This window comes from Rhipicephalus sanguineus, chromosome 4 (assembly GCF_013339695.2).
Source record: "Rhipicephalus sanguineus isolate Rsan-2018 chromosome 4, BIME_Rsan_1.4, whole genome shotgun sequence".
NCBI lineage: Eukaryota > Metazoa > Arthropoda > Arachnida > Ixodida > Ixodidae > Rhipicephalus > Rhipicephalus sanguineus.
Window position 1 is genome coordinate 51750799 of NC_051179.1, and position 19977 is coordinate 51770775.

The following is a 19977-nucleotide window of genomic DNA, read 5'->3' on the forward strand; positions in this document are numbered from 1 at the left end:
AGCAGCGCGCGTTTTCCCTTCTCTCCACCGCGTTGCCGCTCGCTCATATGGTTCCCTTTAGCGGGAGATGGTGTGATTTTTATCGGCTCTTTCCGCATGCAGCACGTAGAGAGAGAGAGAGAGAGAGGGATACATGAAAGGCAGGGAAGCAAACTAGACTATGTCCAATTTGCTACCCTACGCTTGGGGAGGGGAATACAGGACTAAAAGAGAGAGAGAGAGAAAAAGAGAAAACCACAATGCAGTATACACACATTTCACAACACACACGCACAGTGCAGCGTATCATGGGCTGTCGCTCAATTTTGTTGCCTTCATAGGCGTATCTACCGGGGAGGCAAGGAAGGCGCCAGCCCCCCCCCCCTCCCCCCCCACTGAGAAAACGTAGGGGGGCGAAGCCCCCCCACTTTCGATTGTGGTCCCTGACGGATGCGCGGTGGCAAAGCACCATTGAGGCGAAGTTTTCCTTCAACATAGCAATCACGTAATTACATAATGAAATTCGTCCAACGCCTCTGCTGTGACGATTGCCCTCCGCGTCTCACGACCACGCACAGTCAGTAGGCTCTCTGCGGTGGAGGCCGCTTATGCGACACTTTCGCGCCTTGTGCTCCAACATTGCAGAGCAGGCTACCGCTGAGCAGGGTATCTATAACGTTAGATCAGTCTGTCATGCTTTTATAGTGCTCTGTCTGGCCTGGAATTTAAATCATTGGCGATGCAAACACGGGCGGAAGCCATCAAAGGTTTCATGAAGCGATGAAACCTCTTCCTGTTTCGGGAAATTCATTTTCTTTCAGCGAATAGGAATAGCACCACCGCTGCTCTATGTACAAGCCGCTTTGAGTCGATGAGTGTGTAGAAGTGTTGAATATTTTAGTTTGGTCGAACCGGAAGCGATAAAAATCGTTTCCGCTTTAGTCTCCAATCAACCTGCTTAGCCTATCATGTATACGCGTATTGTAGCTTACAGCGATCGCGGTGGCTTGAAACAAGGCGACGAATAGGGGCAGTGGACTCTAACACATTGGGAAGCTCATGCTTTCAAGATTGCCCGGCAACTTGACCTACCAGACGAGGGAGATGGTCAAGGTCCACGGTTTTCTGGACTAAGGAGGCTGAATTAACAGCCGCGCCAGTTGGTCCTGACTCATATTGAACTGACTTTTACAGCGTAAAATAAAACACGGACGATAAATAAGCACGCTAAGCGCCCCTTATTTCTGCCTTCCTCTTTTTCAGCAAGGATGAGTTCATAGAGTTGTATAAGCGCACAAACAGCTCAACATCGTTTTACCACAACTCCCAACATTTATCATACACATCTCAATCTATCTCGCTAGCTGCTATAAAATGCCCTCAGCCAATACGATCGGCGGGTAGGCTTCTTGAATTGCGTTACACTGTCCGGCTATTCCACAAAATGTTTAGCTGATGTTCAGCATATGAGTGCGCTGTTTACTTCGCACACGTCATTTCAACGCCATGAGATTTCACTAATTTGTGACGTCGAGCCACAAGCATCACACCGAAAATGTTTGACGAATGCCGAAGAACTAATGACCAACAATATGCCTTATGGAAAATAAATAGTTTATTCTCTTATGTTTTTACGTAGTCGCGCATAAGTGGCGATGGATCACTTTTGTGCCATTAGTTGCATGGCGTTACAAGCAGGTGCTGTGTACGTCGCCCAGAAAACTTCGACCGATCGTAAACAGGTAATGACCAACGGAAATGGAAACAATGCGAGGTAGCTTAACGCTACAATGGCTCACATTTTTTTTTTTTCAAAGAAAATTTATGGTTACACCGTTTACATTGGTGTATTCCCTTGGGAGGTGCCAGAGGGCCCTCCAAGAAATGTTGCAAATCCAAATACAATGCTTTTAAACAATGTGCAGCTTGTCCGACACAACAAATTCTTAATTTTTAAAACAGTACTTGCGTTGACAAGTTATTAATAATAGTAATGCAATGATAGTAATCATAATAATAGTAACCATGCGCTAGAAACCCCATTTCGACTAAGAGCAAACAGGGCAAAATATAGGCAATATACGCAAACCTGAATGTGTGCAAGAAAGTGCAGTACTTTTTAGGAAAAATAGAAGGTGTAGTTATTGCTACCTATATTAAAAACAACAATTAGTGAGCAGCTAGATGCTGCTGGGAGGTCGCCATCGACATATATATATATATATATATAGGTATGATTAAAATAGATACTCCGACTTAACATAACAAAATATAACAAAAACTACACGGCCGATGGAGTGAGGGGCGTTCGCCCCCCCCCCTCGAGAACGATTTGGTACGCCACTGGTTGCCTTCAAGAAGTGTAGGATGGCTCATGTGGCTTTCCGGGCTGATGAGTTTTGTGACCAGGCTCCCAAAATCTTCTCTTTAGTAAGCGGACGATCATGCATTGCCGACCATGTAAGTGGCCACCCCCTTGAAATGCCTCAGGAAGGTCAGAACGGACACTTACAGTTAAAGCCGCTCCATATGAACAGCTTGTGGGATGCCGTGTCGATGGAAGGACGCATCCCAACATAAAACGTAACGACTGTTTATTAGCGTATAGCAGCAGCGGGGCGAGCATACCGACGCTGCGCTCAGTCGGATAGCGAAGGAATGATCAAGGTCGATTCAAATAGGTCGCGAAGCTTCGGGCGAAAAACGGTTCAGAACCTATTGCCAACGACACCAACAAGGGGAGTTATGGGTGCTGCGATTGAAGCGCGACTATGTTTGGAGGGAACAAACACTAATAGCGAAAAAACAAGTTTTATTCAAACGTAAAGCAATCTTTATGTTTTACAAATTACATTTATTTCCCGAACAATATTATGTAGGTGCAGTGTGCCAAGAATGTACGACAGTGTTTAATTCTTACGAAAAACCTTTTTCTTAGCGCCCCCTGAAGAGAGGCGCACGTCATTGTCATTCAGTGCAGCCCTTGCGGTGCATGGAAAGGCGCGCTCGTAAGTTCGTCTGCGGCGACACGCCCCCTCAGGTGTTCTGGTGTTTCGCACTTGCATGCGTTCTGTGAATTATTACGGTGAGAATTTGAGTTTGGTGTGCGCGAAGTAGCGAGGTGCGTTTCATCGTTGGTGAACGTGTTGGCTACGGTGTTCAACGGACAACGGCACGACGCTGCTAACATTTCACGCCGAACGCTTTCCTCGGTACTCGCGGAAACGATGTGGTGTTCCAAGGATGCAATAGCAACACGCGTACGCCTGGCGAGCCCTCTCTTCTAGATAAGACACCGGGGCAACGGTTCGGAGTAGTGTGCTTGCTGGATTTTCATGCATAAGTATTCCTGCTGCCCGGTTTCCTTCGTGAACACGCGGTGCCTACTATATTTCCTGTTATCGGTGAGCAGATCCTTTAGTTACCTATCGCGCTACAATCACTACAATTCGCATGTCTTGATGCGTTACACGTAAGGTTAATTTATCGGAACATAAGGCAAAGCATAATGCACATAGTGTACGCACTTTTTGTACTTATTACGACATTTGTTGCTCATTCTGCATGGTGTGTTAAATTGCGTTATTGTGACCATTGAATAAAACTGCAATATCATTATTTTGGCGTTACCAGGCGTCATTTCTTCTCGTTAGAACTGAAGCACACATGCAATGCACTCTTTGAGTCCCCTGCGCACGTGCGAAGCAAATAAGCAACGCTGCAAACATGAGAGGTACGCTGTTGCCTACTTTATTCACGCTGTGGAACATGTCACGAACGCACAGTAAAAGCTCAAAGAATAAAGTTTCCTGGTAAAACCAAGGCGGATTGCACGACGGTACACTTACACCACCGTTTAGTCACGGGTCGATATTAGTTTAGCTATAGCGTTGGCTTCAAGCGCATTCGTCAAGGGCTTGCCGGCTCGCCGTAGCGTGAGCCGTTAACGATAAGGGGCCTAAGAAGAATATTTTGAGATCAAATTTCGCGCTAGTGCCAACAAAATGACGTCCCTTTTTTTACCGGATATTGCGTCACATCCGCTTTATTTTTTGTTCCGCCGGAAGTGTTCCCTCCTCACACAGATGGCGCTAAGCCCCGTGAGCAGCTGATGAGCAGCCATTTTCTGAACGTATGGGCTTCTATGGAAGCTTCGCTACCATTTACATTTACCTTGGAATCATAACTTCCGAGCTTGGCAGCTTGGATTTATAGCCACCGTCGGTGACGTAAGCCTCCAGTGACGCTGCGGTGGCGCTGTCCTTTATCGGAGGCGTGGTGCAGCATGCAGCCGTGTCACGCCGGACTAGCTGTGTGTATGCATGAGTACAGGCTTAGGTTACCCTATTACTTGGGAGCGCAGACCGTGCCGTTCCTCTCCTTAATTGACGACGCTTTGAAGTAGTGCATATCGAGTACCAGTGTTTATTATATGCTTGTTGATGTCATCTTTGCGCTGGACTCACGATACGCTTTGTACAGGTATATGTTATAAACTACAGCTAACCACCACGGTTAAATCATGATAACGGGCGTTAGTCGTCGCGAGGGGGTGTGCCACTAGGCGTCAGCGTCAGTGCATCCACGTGAAACGGTGCTATAGCTGCCAAGCACCAATATGTACAAGCGCTCATATACCATTACACAATAAGTACTACTTCTATGAAGACACGTTTCACTTTCGTGTTATACCGATTCTTATGTAGGAGGGATCAGTCTTTTTTTTTTACTCTTCTACGATGCTATAGTACATATGTTAAGGCAATTCCTTGCCCGTTAACACGATTCCTTACCCGACGTGACGCCCGTATAGGGTATTTTTGCGAAGGACCCTTACAAAAATATTTGGTAACATTAAGCTGACGGTCTAAAGACAATTGTTACTAGAACCTACCAACAATCAAAAGAGTGTCTACCAACTGTCTTTAGACGTCTGTACCAACAATCAATCAACGCTCTGGCTGCAATTGGCCACCAACTTTGAACAGACTCATGTTCATAGGTTGTCTGGTGACCTCGTAGTAACGCCCTATCAACAATGTTCAACAGACACCCTATACTATCACTGTGAGCAAAAAAAAAGCCGACATGGGAGTAAATGGACTCGTCCTCTAGCGCACGCCCCTATGGTTGTTTTATATACTCCGTCCAGGGGAGTAAAAAATTTACCCCCTTTAAGGACGGACGTTTTGGATGGACTGAGGGGAGTATTTGTTTGCATCCATAGGGGAGCTTATCGCTGTCGCACCATGCGCCAGAGAATCTTTAATTAAATTAGCATCGAAACACACAAACCCGATCACACGTACACAGACATGCACACAACATTCGCAAAGTAATACAATACTCACACTGACAACCGCTCGCCACCCGCTCTTCACAACCAAACTTTGGTCATCGAGTATATATAGGCACCACATCTTGACCTCCAATGTAGCTCAGATGGGACACTTTTTTCCGTGTAATTAAGCAACAAACATTCATGGAGTACGTGTAAATTTGCGGTGGACTTATAGATACCACTGAGGCACACCTATCTTTTACTAAAAATCCGCCTAACATTCAACGACTTTTTTTAATTAGCGAATTTTGCGGGAGCCTTTCTCATATAAAGCCGCTGCATGCGTACATGCAGGTCCTCGTCGGCACGTGCACAATTATATGTGAAGACATACGCGTTTTGGGGATGGGAAAGTGCGGAGAGGTTTAATGTTCGATGACTTTGCATCCCTAGCTAAAGCTAAATCATCTTTTGAAGGTACATTTAAAATAGTACTTATAAATGAGGCCTTCAGGGGGTGTATTTAGAATTGTCTTTATACGTCAGTAAGAAGGAGGCCTTCAGACGGTGTACATAAAATAGTCTTTATACAAAAGTAAGAAGGAGGTCTTTAGACGGTCTACATAAAATAGTCTTTATACAAAAGTAAGAAGCAGGCCTTCAGACGGTGTACATAAAATAGTCTTCATAGAAAAGTAATAAGGAGGTCTTTAGACGGTCTACATAAAATAGTCTTTATACAAAAGTAAGAAGGAGGTCTTTAGACGGTCTATTGACAAATGTTACTAGATCGCAAACGTTACTAGACGGTCACCAATGTCAATAGATGGTTACTAGGTGGTCTACTCAATGTTACTAGCCATTTTTGTAAGGGGAGTTTCACGCACCGGCGTGGCTTGGTGGTAGAATACTCGACTGCCACGCAGTGGGTCCGGGTTCCAATCCCATGTAATCCTAGAATTTTTTTTTTCCTTTTTTTGCACGATGGTGGTTACGGACACCGGCAGCGGCGGACAACTACGGCGCCAAAATCGGATGTTGCTGTGATCTCATAACACTTTCGCTGTAAAATTTTCTTTTTACAGCGAAATATGTTTTGAAATATCCAGAATCGGGTGAGATTTGAACTGGGGCCCTCTGCGTGGCAGAGCCACGCCGGTGCTTGAAACTCTCTGGTAAAAAGACCCTGTAAAGCCGTCATGTCGAGCAAAGAACCTTGTTATAGAAGAATAAAACAACAGCTAGGCGTCAAAAAACTGCGAATTGCGCAACGAAGGTGATGTTTAAACCGCCCCACCCACTACAAAGTGCTCAATCATAATTCTTTATCGTCATCAGCCTCAGCATCAACAAAGTGCACGTAGTGTCTTACAGCTGTGTAGCGGGTACCCCGCTTCTTCGCAGCATGACGAATACTGGCATAGTTGGTACTTCCCTACATCTAAAAAAATATGATGATTTATGCCGTAGTAGATACCTTGCAAGTGTACTCGTATTAGTTGCCCCAAGAGAGTTTACAACGGTCTCCAGAAAGGCCTCTCTCCCAGCTTTCGCTGTGATATATGGTGCTTGTTCCGCGCAGGCCTGACGTGTTTAAGTTTTATATTCATTCATTAATTCGTTTTTTCCAGTTGTAATAAAGGTTTTTTATCTACATGCTATGGTTCCCCTAAACTTGGTCTTTAATTTGTAATTTATCAATTCCGCAAATTACCCTATTATTACATTTCATACAAGAGTTTTTGGCCGATCCCGCACCGTGGGTGTGAGTAACAGAAACTAGGCGAACAACAACAACCGTCGAAAGGTTTTCTTTTTCTTTCGGTACAGCCTTGGGAGGAGTTTCTTGCACGAAGCATCATCGATATCAGCCTTGGCTTGGTTGACCGCCCTCGCTGGCGAGGAGCCGGGGTTGCCGAGATGTTGAGCCGTCGTCCAGCATGAGCACGTGATCGAGCATGCCGCCAAGACTACCGCCAAGACCGCCGCCTGGCCGGGGCCCGTTTCCCCGAGGCCCACCGCCGCGAGGCATCAGCCCTGGCCGGGGTGGCCGCGGTAGCCCAGGCCGGGGCACGCCCGGACGGGCGTCGCCAGGACGTGGCGCGCCGACCCCGCCGCCAGGCGCCGCTGCACCGCCGACGCCTCCGCCGCCGACACCGACACCACCACCAGCACCCGAAAGCCCGCAGAAGAAAATGTTCGAAGACCTGATGGCAAAGAAGCTGGCCGAGTGGGATCGCATGATGGGCTCAGGCAAGGACGAGGAACGCGCTCAGAGTTTCGACATGTTTCGCAAGCTGAGCGACGAAGAAGTCGACCTGGCCAACAGGACCGTCTCGAAAAACAGGCTTAAGGAGTTCGTCGACCTCCAGATCCAGTACTTCGACCAGCTGGCCGGCCAGAACAACCCGAAGGTGAGAAGTGAAGGATTGAAGAAGTTTCAGCAGGTCTGCGAGAAGGAATTGGCGTTGGCCAAGGCTGTCGGACCAAAGGAAGCGCTGCTCGAAGAGAGCGAGAGCGACTCTGCGCTGGCTAAGAAGCGGAAAGAGGACCAAGCTAAGAAGGAGGACGAGGAGAAAAAGAAGAAAGAAGAGGAAGAAGAGAAGAACAGGAAGGAAGAGGAAGAGAAGAAAAAGAAGGAAGATGAAGAGAAGAAAAAGAAGGAAGATGAAGAAGCTCGGAAGCTCAGTGATGCCCAAGCCTTGTACGGAATGCATGCCATGTCAGGCATGATGCCTCGGATGATGCCTGGCATGCATGTCCCTGGTATGCCTCTAACCATGACTCCAGAGCAAATGCGAGCGATGATGATGGCTTCCCAAGCGGCATCTACGAGTTGCACGTTCGCCATGCAGCAGCGCTTCGACACACCCACAGGCACGATGACAACCGGAATGCACGACGTTATCGGCCCCGTGACTGAAGGCTCTCACTTTGGAAAGGAACACAAACCCCTCACGGCGGAGCAATTCAAAGGTCTTTATAATGCTGACAGCGCATTGCAGTTTCACCAAAAGCCTGGCCATTTTCCATCCAGGCTTCCGTCCAGGCCTCCATCCAAGTCTTCAATGGCGGATGTAAGAAAGGAAGAAACCGACAAAGATACCGAAACACCAGTCTCCGATATTGATAAAAAGCTCCAGCTACTTAGTCAGCTAGAATCAGCCAGGGGTGTATTGCAGAAGCACTGCTCACCTGGCTCAAGCACAAGCATGGCTGAAGAAGTGAAGAACCGCCTTCGTAAAATAAACCGGCTGCAGATGAAAGTTATAGACGAAATACTTGGAAGCAAAGTGGACCTGACGTCAGAAATAGTGTCCGACCTTCGACCAGAAAAATATGAACGGGAAAAGTTTGATGATTTGAGAAAAGAAGGCGGTGCTGTGGTCGATGTTAAGGAAAAGAAAGGTAAGAAAGGGAAGCGTTCTAAAGAGCCGAAAAAGATAGTCGTGGAGCTGCCTGAGTACAGTGAACCTAATACGCACGTGGTTACCGCTTCGATATCTCGGTTTGATGCTCAGGGTGTGTGCACGGGGACTACCGACCTCTGCCCCGGGCCACAAGAGTCCCGCCCCGAAGTCATCTGGGAGAGGCCCCGCTCTGAAACGAGGGCACCTGACAGGATGAGCATGGCTGGACCTCCTCGTGATGCAATCGCAGACTACGGGCCCCCGCCAGATATTGGACCACGTTGCATTCATTACGAACAGCATATCCAGTTGATCACGGACAATGTGCCGCACTATCACGAAGAGATGATGCCGCCTGAAGAAGATATGTACTACCAGCAACCAGCTATTCCTGCGCCTACTTATTCCGTCCTACAGTCGCAATGCTTCACGCCGCCTCCTTGCTTGCCTCTGGAATTCGACATAAACTTGAGTTTCCTTCGAGAGGTCAGCGACGTGGGCGTCGAGGCAGAGGAGGAGGAGCCAGATGACGAGGAGGACGAGCGGTCGCTCGATCTTCCGCTCGATCCTCCACCGAGCAAGCCCCGGATGCTCTCCCAGACAACCATCATCGTTAACCGGCCCGAGCAAGGCGTGCAAACAGAAATAGCACAGCCGCCACCAGCCGAGCCCTTACAGCCGACACAGCCTCCGCAACCTGTGCCTCCGCAGCCTATGCAGAAGGCACCAGAACCGCCGCGGCCTCCATCGCCGCAGATTCACGTGCAAGCTGTTGAGGTGAAGCAGAGCTCGTCGAATGACAAGCGCTTCGCCAAAAGCTGCGAGGAGAGCCTGCAGAGAATTGCCGACTCAGTAGATGACATCCTCCAGTCCCTCAGTTCTTTGTCGTCCGACTACGCCCAGGGTGCGGTGCGGCAGCATCAGGACCATTACGACGACGATTCTTACGATGACTCTTACGACGAGTACGATGACTTGTCAGAATCCGACGACCCACCACCTCGCCGCCAGATGCAGAGATCTAGGGGTAGGCGTCGCACTAGCGGCTGCGATGACGGTCCTTCACTTTGGGGCTGGCTCTGTCGAGGGGTCCGTGCCATAAGGGAGGGCTCACCGTCCAGGCCGAACCAGAATGGCTCGCACACCGTGCAAGTGGCGAATCGGATCCGTGAGCTGGTGCAGAGGGTGATCCAAGCCTCCAATGAGGTCATTATGGCTCGCAAGGCGATCCAACAAGGTGGGCTGCAGGGGGAGATCGCCATGCAAAACGTGTTCGAAGCCGAAAACAAACTGTGGCAGTTGATTAACCTCGAGAGCCAGCTGGCCAACGAGCTGGCCCAGTACCGAACGCTTGACACCACCTCGAACAAGGCGTACTTCGACAGCATCATCCAGGCGGAGGACAAAATCAGACGCCTGATACAGGTCGAGACGCAGCTGGCCAATGAGATTGGAGCGTGGCGCCAGTTGTCGTCCCAAATGCCTCAGTCGACGTCCTATACACGCACGACTATGTACAGGGTTCCGGGAACCGCTTACAGCACTTCATCTGCGACACCCACCGGCCTGCTGTCGCCCTCGACGAGCTCAACAGGCTACACGTCTTAGCTGCATTTGCTCGCTGCGATCTGTTTTCCGAGTTGATTCGTAGCACTTGGAATAATACTAGAGCTGTGCGAATAGCAAAATTTTTTTGTGCGAAGCGAATTCGAATAATAATGATCGAGTGCGAATCGAAGCGAATAAATTTCAAATAATTTACGAATATTTTTCATATATTCTCGAATACTTCGAAGCGAAATTACAGAAAAAAGTTGCAGAGAATCCCTATGTATGTTCTTACGAGACAGGAACAATTACAAGTCACAAACATGGTCAAAGAACAGATTTATTCCTAAGGGGGGATAAGGCTTTCGTATAGTGAAAAATAAAAAAATTGATTTTCGAAAATCGCACTTTTAGTTTCTGTAGCCCTCTTCTGATGCCAAAATATCGTCACTGAAAACGACGTAGAAATGCGGTATAAATTTTGTTGCGCTTGCCGAGGTGGCGAACATTATCGCAGAAATCGCAAAAAAAGAAAAAAAAGAACTGCGTAAAAAAAATTATAGCTCCGCAACGGCGCAACCGGGCGCCGCCATCTTGGGCTCGTCGGAAAGAGCATTTCTTCGTCTCCAAATTTGCCGCTTCATATAGGTCCTCAATTAAGAAAAAAAAACGTACAAAAAGCAAATGTTTAAGTTCGTTTCGAGGCCTTCGATTGGTTCCATCCGCCCTGTTGCTCCAGCAGGCCTCGCCATTGGTCCGATCCTCGCACTGGGAGAGCGTCGTCTGCTGCTTGCACGTCGCGAGGTCACGGCTGTCCAACATCGCGCTATTTAGTGACTCGTTCACCCTCGTTCTGTGTTCACAGGCCGATGATCATTCAGAATATAATTACGCTTTAGTTTGGCAGCTGCAAGAGGAACCTCAAGCACCATATTACAAAAGTGCGCCGCGCCCGTCGCGAACATCGTAGACGTGGGTCTCGGACAGACTGTTCTGCGTATCAGCGTTTCGCACCTCGTGACGAAGACCATCGCGGGACGACTCTTCTAATTCGCGATCGAGCGCGACGTACTTTGAAACATCGGGTACCGCGGCCACGCACATCGCGACCGAGCTCGGAGTCGCGGCTAGGCCTAACTCCGTTCACGGTGCCGATGTACGAGACGAATCCGAACTTTGCGGGCAAGAACATCGGACATGCGAAATCGAAGAAGCCACTATGTGTTTCGTCGCAAGCAACGAACTGCATCGTCCGATAGCTCCTCGGATTCGTGGATGGCCATTTCACGCATCGGCTGCAGACCCCCCGGCAACCTCGTCGCGGAGCGACCGCTCGGAGCACCGGTGGAAGCGGCTAGAAGTTTCACACGTCGGCGCCCAAAAACGCATGACCAAGCACGCTGCACGCCGATTTATCGTCCTTATATTTATTTTACGTTATTATAAACCGTCATATTTCTTTTTCGGAAGTTCGAATACTTCGAACAGTCAAATTTCGGTGCAAATAGAATAGCAAACACTATTCGAAAAATATTCGAAAGTTCGCATATTCGCGCACCCCTAAAAATACATAGCCAGCACCACAACCACGATTGATGTCGTACCGACATTACTCCTGCATAGGCTGTTTTTCCAAACCAGTTTATAGACCTGGCGTGGCTATGTGGTAGAATACTTGACTGCCCCACGCAGAATGCTCGAGTTTGATTCCTGCTGGGATCCTAATTCCGTCGGGTCAACGCTGCCGATGTCGGTTTCTGTAACGCTCTCGCATTTAATTTACCGATGTCTGTTCCCGCCATTTCTGGATAGATATAAACTGTAAATCACCTGTGGCGTGTGTACCCGCACACCACGGCCCGTGGTAAACGGGTATGTCTCGCACGTCTCCGGAGGAAAGGGTTTGACGAGGTACGCGAGAGGATTTTCACGTTATTCATGCAATGACTCGAGAGCCATATTCTTCAAATCCTCTTATCCTCTCATGCCAATTTTGGTTTACACCAAGTTAAGGAGGCGATCACGAGAGCGCTCAGACGTAGGCGGCTAGATAGATAGATAGATAGATACGTAGATAGAAACGCTCAAAGTGGCAATGGTTCACTAAGAAATGCTTCGCATTTAAAAAATTCAGGAGCCCTTCCCCTTCGATGAATTGTGGGCAAGGTAAGCTTGGCGTGGGCGTGCCTGAACTACTGCTTTTCTTTCTTTCTTTCTTTCTTTCTTTCTTTCTTTCTTTCTTTCTTTCTTTCTTTCTTTCTTTCTTTCTTTCTTTCTTTCTTTCTTTCTTTCTTTCTTTCTTTCTTTCTTTCTTTCTTTCTTTCTCATTGCGCAATGCTCCCTCCTAACGTAAGAGTTATGTTCTATTACAGGTAACGGCCGTCCCCAGAACGCCGTTTTCGAGCTTAATCGTGCTGGCTGAATCAAGGAGTGAGAGAGAAAAAGAACTTCAGAAATCAGTCAGTGCACGTCAAGAGAAAGTCTACCTCCCCCGTCGGCCAGAATCCATTGGGACACGGCAGCAGCAAGGGCTTGACTGATGATGTCCAGCTGGACGTTGGAGTCTGGGCTGCGGAGAAGGGCCTCCCATGATTCTAGGGTGTGCGAGCTATCGTACTGAGTACACCATGTGGACGAAGTTTGCTGCCTCACCACAAAATTTACACTGCGACCTGAATATTTCTGGTTGCCACTTGCTTTAGAGTACGGAGTTTGGAAAAGCCCCCGTCTGTAATTTTCGCCACATAACCTCCTCTTTCTTACTGAGTGATCTGTCCGCTCCCGGGTATATTTGCCGATTTATTATCTGTAGTGTGCTGTGATTTTGTGGTATGCGCGCATATCATCTCTTTTATTTGTAATTTCGGTGACTTGGGAGGTTCCGGAGGTCGACCGGTATGTGAGACCATGGGCGACCGAGTGAGCCTCCTCGTTCCCTCTATGTACCTGGTGAGCTGGTGCCCAGACGAGCAGAGTCATCTCTCTGGGTCCTTCCACCCTGTTCAATATACGGACGGCAGTCTCCGTCACCCTTCCCGATGCATAATTTATCACAGCGTATTTGAGTCGCTGATGTCCACCCTGACCCACTTTTGGCTGATGGCCAAGGTTATGGCCACTTCCTTGGCCTCTATTGTCTCGACACCACCGACTGTGCAGGACGCTATAAGGGTTCCATCTTCCCTAACCGCCACTGACGTGTGTGCCGCTTTGCTCTAGATTATTTTATTGCAATAGCAATTATATCGACGCTCTTGGCGGACTTTTGCCGTCGCCGTCATGCCCCGGATATGTATATGTATATATATATATATATAAATAAAAGCCACAAATAAAAATAGAAGGAAAAAATTCCGAAGCGCTCCACCGTGGTTTCGAACTTGCGACCCCTCGCCATACCCTCGCTCCGCAGCTCGCTGCCTCAGTCAATTACGCCAGATTTCTTTTCTTTCTTTATTGAATTTACGCCATGACTCATTCGTTCTCAAGGATACTAACGGTAGAATACAAGCGCACGCGGCGTCGGGTGAAACGCATGGGACGCCACACGTGGCATAATTAAAATTATGCGAGACGCGGGTCATGCTGCATCGTTATCCACGCTGCGTTTGCGTCGTATGGCTGGCGACCCACGCTAGTTTTTCCATTTTGGGGTTGTAGCGCCACGGCACTCGTGGCCAGTCGGCCAGGGGAAAACTAGCAGTTGTTCCGTGTACGAATACGACTGATGAGCGAAGCTCCTTAGAAACGGTACGCAAACGACTATGCGCCTGCTCTCGCTGCTGGCTTTCATGAAGGCGGTAGGGTGGGGAGCGGATGGGGAGAGCGTCTGCAGCGTTCTGTGGCGGGAACGACTTAGCGAGTGAGTGCGGCGAGCGAAGTGAGAGGGAGACAGGTGGGAGAGGGGTGCGAGCGGTGATGCGGCGGGGAGCTTCGACGGTGGCGACGGAACTCCGCGCGCGCTCATTACACAGTTATAGTTTAGCGGGTTTAGCGGAATAGCGGGCTTAGCGGAATAGCGGGATCGAAGTGCGTATGCGCAGTACCGTAAACAATCCGTAGCGTTTACCGTACGCACGCTATTTTTCAGATTTAGCGTTAACGTGTTTGCGTGGTTAACGTAGTGTACGTAAACATGGTGGCGGTTTTGAACGCCCGCTTCGAACAGAATTTAGCGTTGATATGGACGGATCCACTTCTTTCGTAGCAAACGACCGTGCGAAATGGCTTCGCTTGCCTTCAGGTAGCTTCGACGACACGGTATTACGGATAACATAGCGTAGTTTTTGAGATCGCTTTCCATTTCGAACGTCCCTAGGCCTACCTAGAGGATCGGTGTAAACAAGTCTGCAACATGAAAATTTTCGCTTTTCGTGCTTAGTTCATATTTATTTACTTTTATTTTCACTAAAAAAGGGGTAATATTGCTGCGCGCGGGGATACAGGCGAGCATTCTCGGTTTTGTTCTTTTCAATTTTTTTAACGCATTCACCCTTCGCTAGGTGGCGCAACCGTCCCGGCTTGGGCACGTAAACGCTATCCCGCTAAACTAAAACCCGCTTCCCGCAACCAACGTTTGCGGCACGGTAACGCTATTCCCTTAACCCCCGCTATCACGCTAACGCTAAACTATAGCTGTCTATTGTCTTTTTGCGCCGGCGCCGGGTGGGGAGAGCGTCTGCTACTACGTTCTACAAAGCGCCCGTAGTGTGCTAGAATGATGTTTGTCACTTCAACCCACGATAGCGGTGGTGACAGTGAAGACGACCATTATAACCAGTTGTGCACAGAGCTTATTTCTTTTAACCTCGAATTTCTGGTGCGCTAGAACCAAACCGCTCAAGGCCTAAACATTTCCTCTTAAATCACTGGCCACTGCAACCCAAAGCGATGCTTAAGAGAAAGGAGCTTCAACGGCGACGGCGGGGTTCTCGGTTTTTTGACCAATTCTCGGTTTCGTTCCTTCGTCATATGGTGTATCTTCACTTTTACGTATTGTTCAGCGATTTGCTTGCCCAAACTGTAAACGTGATTATCAAGCGCATCGAAGTCTAGGATGTGCTGCTCTAGTTTATGGAACCAGTTTTTCTCGGAGGAAGCTCCCAGAACTTTCAAGATTAGGTGTTTTGCTCTTACTTCACCGTTGTGATGGCATCACGGTCAGCCTGTAGCTGCCGCAGTCCTTTCTCGACTTCTTCACAGAGGCTAGTGACGTCTTACGACGGTGAAACACGTCCACCTCGGCTCTTCCGTTTAATTAAAGGTGTCAGCTCATCTCAGTGCATGGCTGCTATGGCACTGTTCCCAGGTAGTCGTTGTGCGAACTTTTCGAACAATAAAGCCTGCTATGTATGGCATCACGGAACCGACAAAAGCAGAAAGACTTTCGGGCCCGTCAATGCGATGTGTATAGTCGTGGTCATCGGGCTGCAGGACGGGTGCCCTGCACATGTCAGTGAGTGTGCTTCTGGCATCTACCATGGCTGCAGGAGTGGTTGCATTCAATACGGAGACAATGTCTTGGGAGCAGTTTCCATAACTTGAAGACGTGACTTCCGTCTGAAACCAACAAACGCTTGGACGCAGCCATAAACTTGTTGTTATGTCCGCCTCGTCCACGTATTGACCCAAAGAAGTTTTCGTCATGGTCTTGACTGAGTTTGTGTGTCAGCAAGTACTTCAGCTGAACCTGGCCGACAAGCTCGTCAAACATTCTTTCCGTGCTTGCCACGCATGTAAAAAAACCAATGAATCCTGTTTTTTTTTTTTCAGGCCTTCTGTCACTGCACGTCCTGCCGGATCTCTCAGCCCTTTTATGCACGCTCGAGTCTCAGAAAAAAAAATGACTTCCAGCATGCTTCGTTCCCATTCCGAAGGGGCGCTTTGTACAACCTTGCCAGCGGGTTCCTGGAGTTTAAGATGTCAAACAAGCGATCGAAAGTTCTAATAAACGTAGATGTTGCACTGGCACCCTTGAATTGTGGCAGCTTGAGCTCTTGTTCGCAGAAGTCCAAAGCGTCGGCAACTGAGGCACTTAGTGCTTGTACAGCATGTCGTACCTTCATTTCTTGCTTTTCCCACTGGACGTGGACCTTCGTAAGCTTGTTGCCAAGCCGCAACCATTCTTCACGTTGAAGTGCCTCCAATGCCACTACATAGGCCTATTTCACATGCTTTCCTTCAATGTCAACGAGCTGGCTCACGGTTCCCAACGAGTTGCGCACAAGCTTAATCATATGGCAGGCATCTAAAATAATCTGAACATTTTTAGCGTTATCAGCTGGGTTGGCAAACCTTGCAATAAAATCAGTGTCCGGTTGAAGCTGAGCACCTAAACATCTAGCCACAGCAAAGTTTGACGAGGCTCCATCAAACGCAAGAGAGACAACTTCGGCCCGCACTGACGCGTTTCTCGATACATTGTTTGCTCAGCTCCGCCCTCTGTGCACCAGTGAGTGAGTCAATTAGGAAGTGCACAACTGGCATTTTGAGTCTGATGTTTACACCAACGATCGTGAACACACACGCATTCTTGGCTTCGGGGAGGCTGTCATCATCTAGCCCCGTTCCAAAGTCCGCACACCCGATTACTTTCTCGCCGACAACTTCTACGTGTTTCCTTATGGCCTTGTCATCGACGACCACTGAACAGTAGAGAGGTTCGCTCAGTGATTGTGCAAACTTTTCGAGGAGAGAAAATGCTTCAGCCGTGAAGCCAGGAGCTCCGTCGATTGATCGATACCAATCCCGAAGTGTGCGCTGTGACAGAAGGGCGCAATTGAATTTTGACCGGACATACTCATAAGCGGCCGGAGAATAAAAAAATGTGACGTCAAAGCGATCGCACGGAGCCCTAGTGGTTACTTGCCTTTCTGTTCGTTACTAGCCCTGCAGAGAAGCTGTTTAATGTCACTTGAAAACGCCGATGTAAACACGTGCGAGCCTTCTTCTGAGAGGAGTCTTCGCTCCCTGATTTCTTTCATGATTTCTTGCGCAGTCTCATTTATCCTTGCAAGCCTTCGCTTAGTTTGCTGCAGAGTCTTGATTTTCTTCTTCAAACGTGTTATCTCTTCTTCAGAGGCAGAGACTTGGTCCTTGTATGTCACTGTTTGGTCGGCGAAGACGCAGGTGGTTCTTCAACTTCAGGCGCTTCGCAGATGGGAGGAGGGGGGTGCAATTACTGGATGGGCTGGCTTGATGCTTGCGCTCTGGGCGCTTTCTTTTTACGTGAAATAGACTTCATATATTTTTTGTTGAGTTCCAAGGTAGACGAAGAAAGGGATAATAAACCACATGTACTTTATTTGCTACCACCAACTTAGCATTGGAACTGCTGAACCCCTAAAGTTTTCGCCTGACGAAGCAACTTGTAGACTCAGGGAGATGTCACACGTGAGCAGAGCGGACACGGCGGAGACTTTTCTACTGGCAGACAAAGCATTAATTGCGTCGTAACATCCACTCGACCGTTACCACGCAATCATGATCACTTATTCAACAGTTTACGAAGTAGAAAAACGGCACTCACGGTAGGCGTTTTTTTTTTTTTTTGGGGGGGGGGGGGGCGAGCACACAGAAGAAAGAAACAAAATAGAGAAGACAGCAAAAGCATTTCCGTTCAATGTCCGACAAGTGCATTCGTTTACTCTCGATTTCTGCAGCTCGCTGCAGCCTAACACTTCGCGCGAGAAAGCCAAGCGTGCGTTTCGTGGTGTGATACTTTGTAATAGTACTCAAAGGTACACTTCCTGCCCGCAATCTCGTTGTTTGCCCGGTGCGGTCAAAGCACTCTGGCGCGAAGTGCACGGGGCATAGGCGATCTCCATCTTTCGCATTCCACTTCTCACGGCGAACGGCCCGCTCCCACAGGATCTACATTTCGGGATCTTTAGGGAACCTGTAAAAAAAAAAAAAAAATCCGCACTACTATGTTTTGCATGTTCATATCGCGTCAGTTAGCTCCCCTCAGTAACACGCGCGGAATGGCTCAGTCGAAGGCGTTTTCGTGTACTTACAGGTGGAATGTGAGGCCACAACCTTTCTTCGGCCTGTTAGCACATTCGTAAGCGACGCAAGAGGCAACCATTGTAAACGACTGGTGTGTTTACATGCCGACAGGCTGAAGTAACAACGCATGAAAGCATGCAGCGCACGACGACGCGGAGCGTGCTTTCTGCACTGGCAAGATGGCGACGGTTGGCTTCACTCGCACAGCGCCCCATCCATGGCTCCAGCAAGTTTTATGTATCCTCCTAGATTCAACCAAAAGTTTCCCTGTGTCCGTGCTCTACCCCCGTTTATTGGGGTTCTGAGCGTCGTTTCGCGCAAGGGGTCCGCCATGTGCGTGCGCTTGTGTGCATGCGTGTGTATGAGTGCGGCCGTGCCGAGACGTGGAGGCGCCTCGCGCCATCGATCCCGCCGCCGCCGCAATGGGGCAACTTTTTTTTTCTTTTGCCAACTTTTGTCTCCGCCGACGGCGCCCTCCCCTTTCTTACTCCGTCCGAGAGTTCGTCCCGCAACGGGACGGCCAAGAAAGAAAAGGGATGCGGATGGGATGACCCAGCGGCGCGGGGCACATCGCTTGCTCGGGCGTCTCGCGCAAACCGCGGGCAAGTGTGTGCTGCTGTCAGCCTGCGGTGGGTGTCCGGTGATGTTTGCCAGGCGTCGACAGATTTGCTGATAGGATACAGAGAACGGCGACGATGAACTACTTTTGCGACGAAGAGTGCAAGCTACTGCCTGGTGAGCGATACGAGAGCTTATGCGTGATTTTCTTCTTTCTTCTTTATCTTTCGGGAGCCCTGCATCGCCGCGCGAGGTCAGTTCGTAAACACGTCTTCCTTTTCGCACTTCATCTATATCAGTGTCGTGTAAACACGGGATACATATTTTCGGTAAGAAGCGAGCAAGAAAAGGAACACTGTTTCTGGAACCAGACTTTTGAAAGTTTGTTCACACGGAGTGATGCACGGACAAAGGAAAATAATAACAAAACACACTTTTGGCACGCGTTTGTGAAGCCCTGTTTGGTAAAAAAAAGGGAGACAGAGAAGAAGACGACACATATTAAATATGGAAGCGTTTTTTGAACGGCTGCGCCAAGTGCAACTCTTCGACAGTGTTGTGTTAAGCGGTGTAGAGTAGAGTAGTGTAGATCCTAGAAACTCTGGCACACACCCGCGCTGGGGGATTAAGCTGCGCTCCTCATAGGCGACGAATTATTTTTCTTCCTCTTTATCACGTGACTTTAACGGCCCACAGATTATCGATACGCACAACACGTCTTACTGTGTATTGCTTCAAATCAACAGCATATGAAACGTGGTCCTTAAAGGGGCACTAAAGAGAGAAACGATTTTTTTCGTATTAGTAAATTACTCTTTCACAATACTACAAAGACCATGCTTGCTGCGAGAAAACGCGCACAAAGAAAATTCGGGTGGTGACGCCACCTTGAAGTTCCCACACCAGTCTTCGTGACGTCATAGGTTTTGAAGGCGTCTACTAGGGCCTACGTGTTTCCTAATCGATAAAAATAAAGTAAATTGTCTTCTGAGGGAGCCAGAGACTTTGCATACCAAATTTCAGAAAATTTGGTTGAGCCAATGTGGCCAAAATACGAAAAAGCACTGACGTCACCATCGGACACACACACACACACACACACACACACACACACACACACACACACACACACACACACACACACACACACACACACACACACACACACACACACACACACACACACACACACAC

General features: G+C 48.6%; 1 protein-coding gene across 1 annotated transcript; it reads left to right on the forward strand.

Moving 5' to 3' along the window:
* The first annotated feature begins 7218 nt into the window (after positions 1–7218).
* Positions 7219–10278, forward strand: LOC119391198 (uncharacterized). The gene is made up of 2 exons (XM_037658871.1): positions 7219–7787; positions 8298–10278. The coding sequence occupies exons 1-2, from the start codon at positions 7219–7221 to the stop codon at positions 10276–10278; spliced, it is 2550 nt and encodes an 849-aa protein (XP_037514799.1).
* Positions 10279–19977: the final 9699 nt, after the last annotated feature.

What these genes read in the sequence shown, in the direction of transcription:
- LOC119391198 (XM_037658871.1), top strand. Translation starts at nt 7,219, where the DNA reads ATGCCGCCAAGACTACCGCCAAGACCGCCGCCTGGCCGGGGCCCGTTT. An exon ending in GAGAGCGAGAGCGACTCTGC is followed by an intron (nt 7,788 to 8,297) that starts GCTGGCTAAGAA and finishes TTTTCCATCCAG; the next exon opens with GCTTCCGTCCAGGCCTCCAT.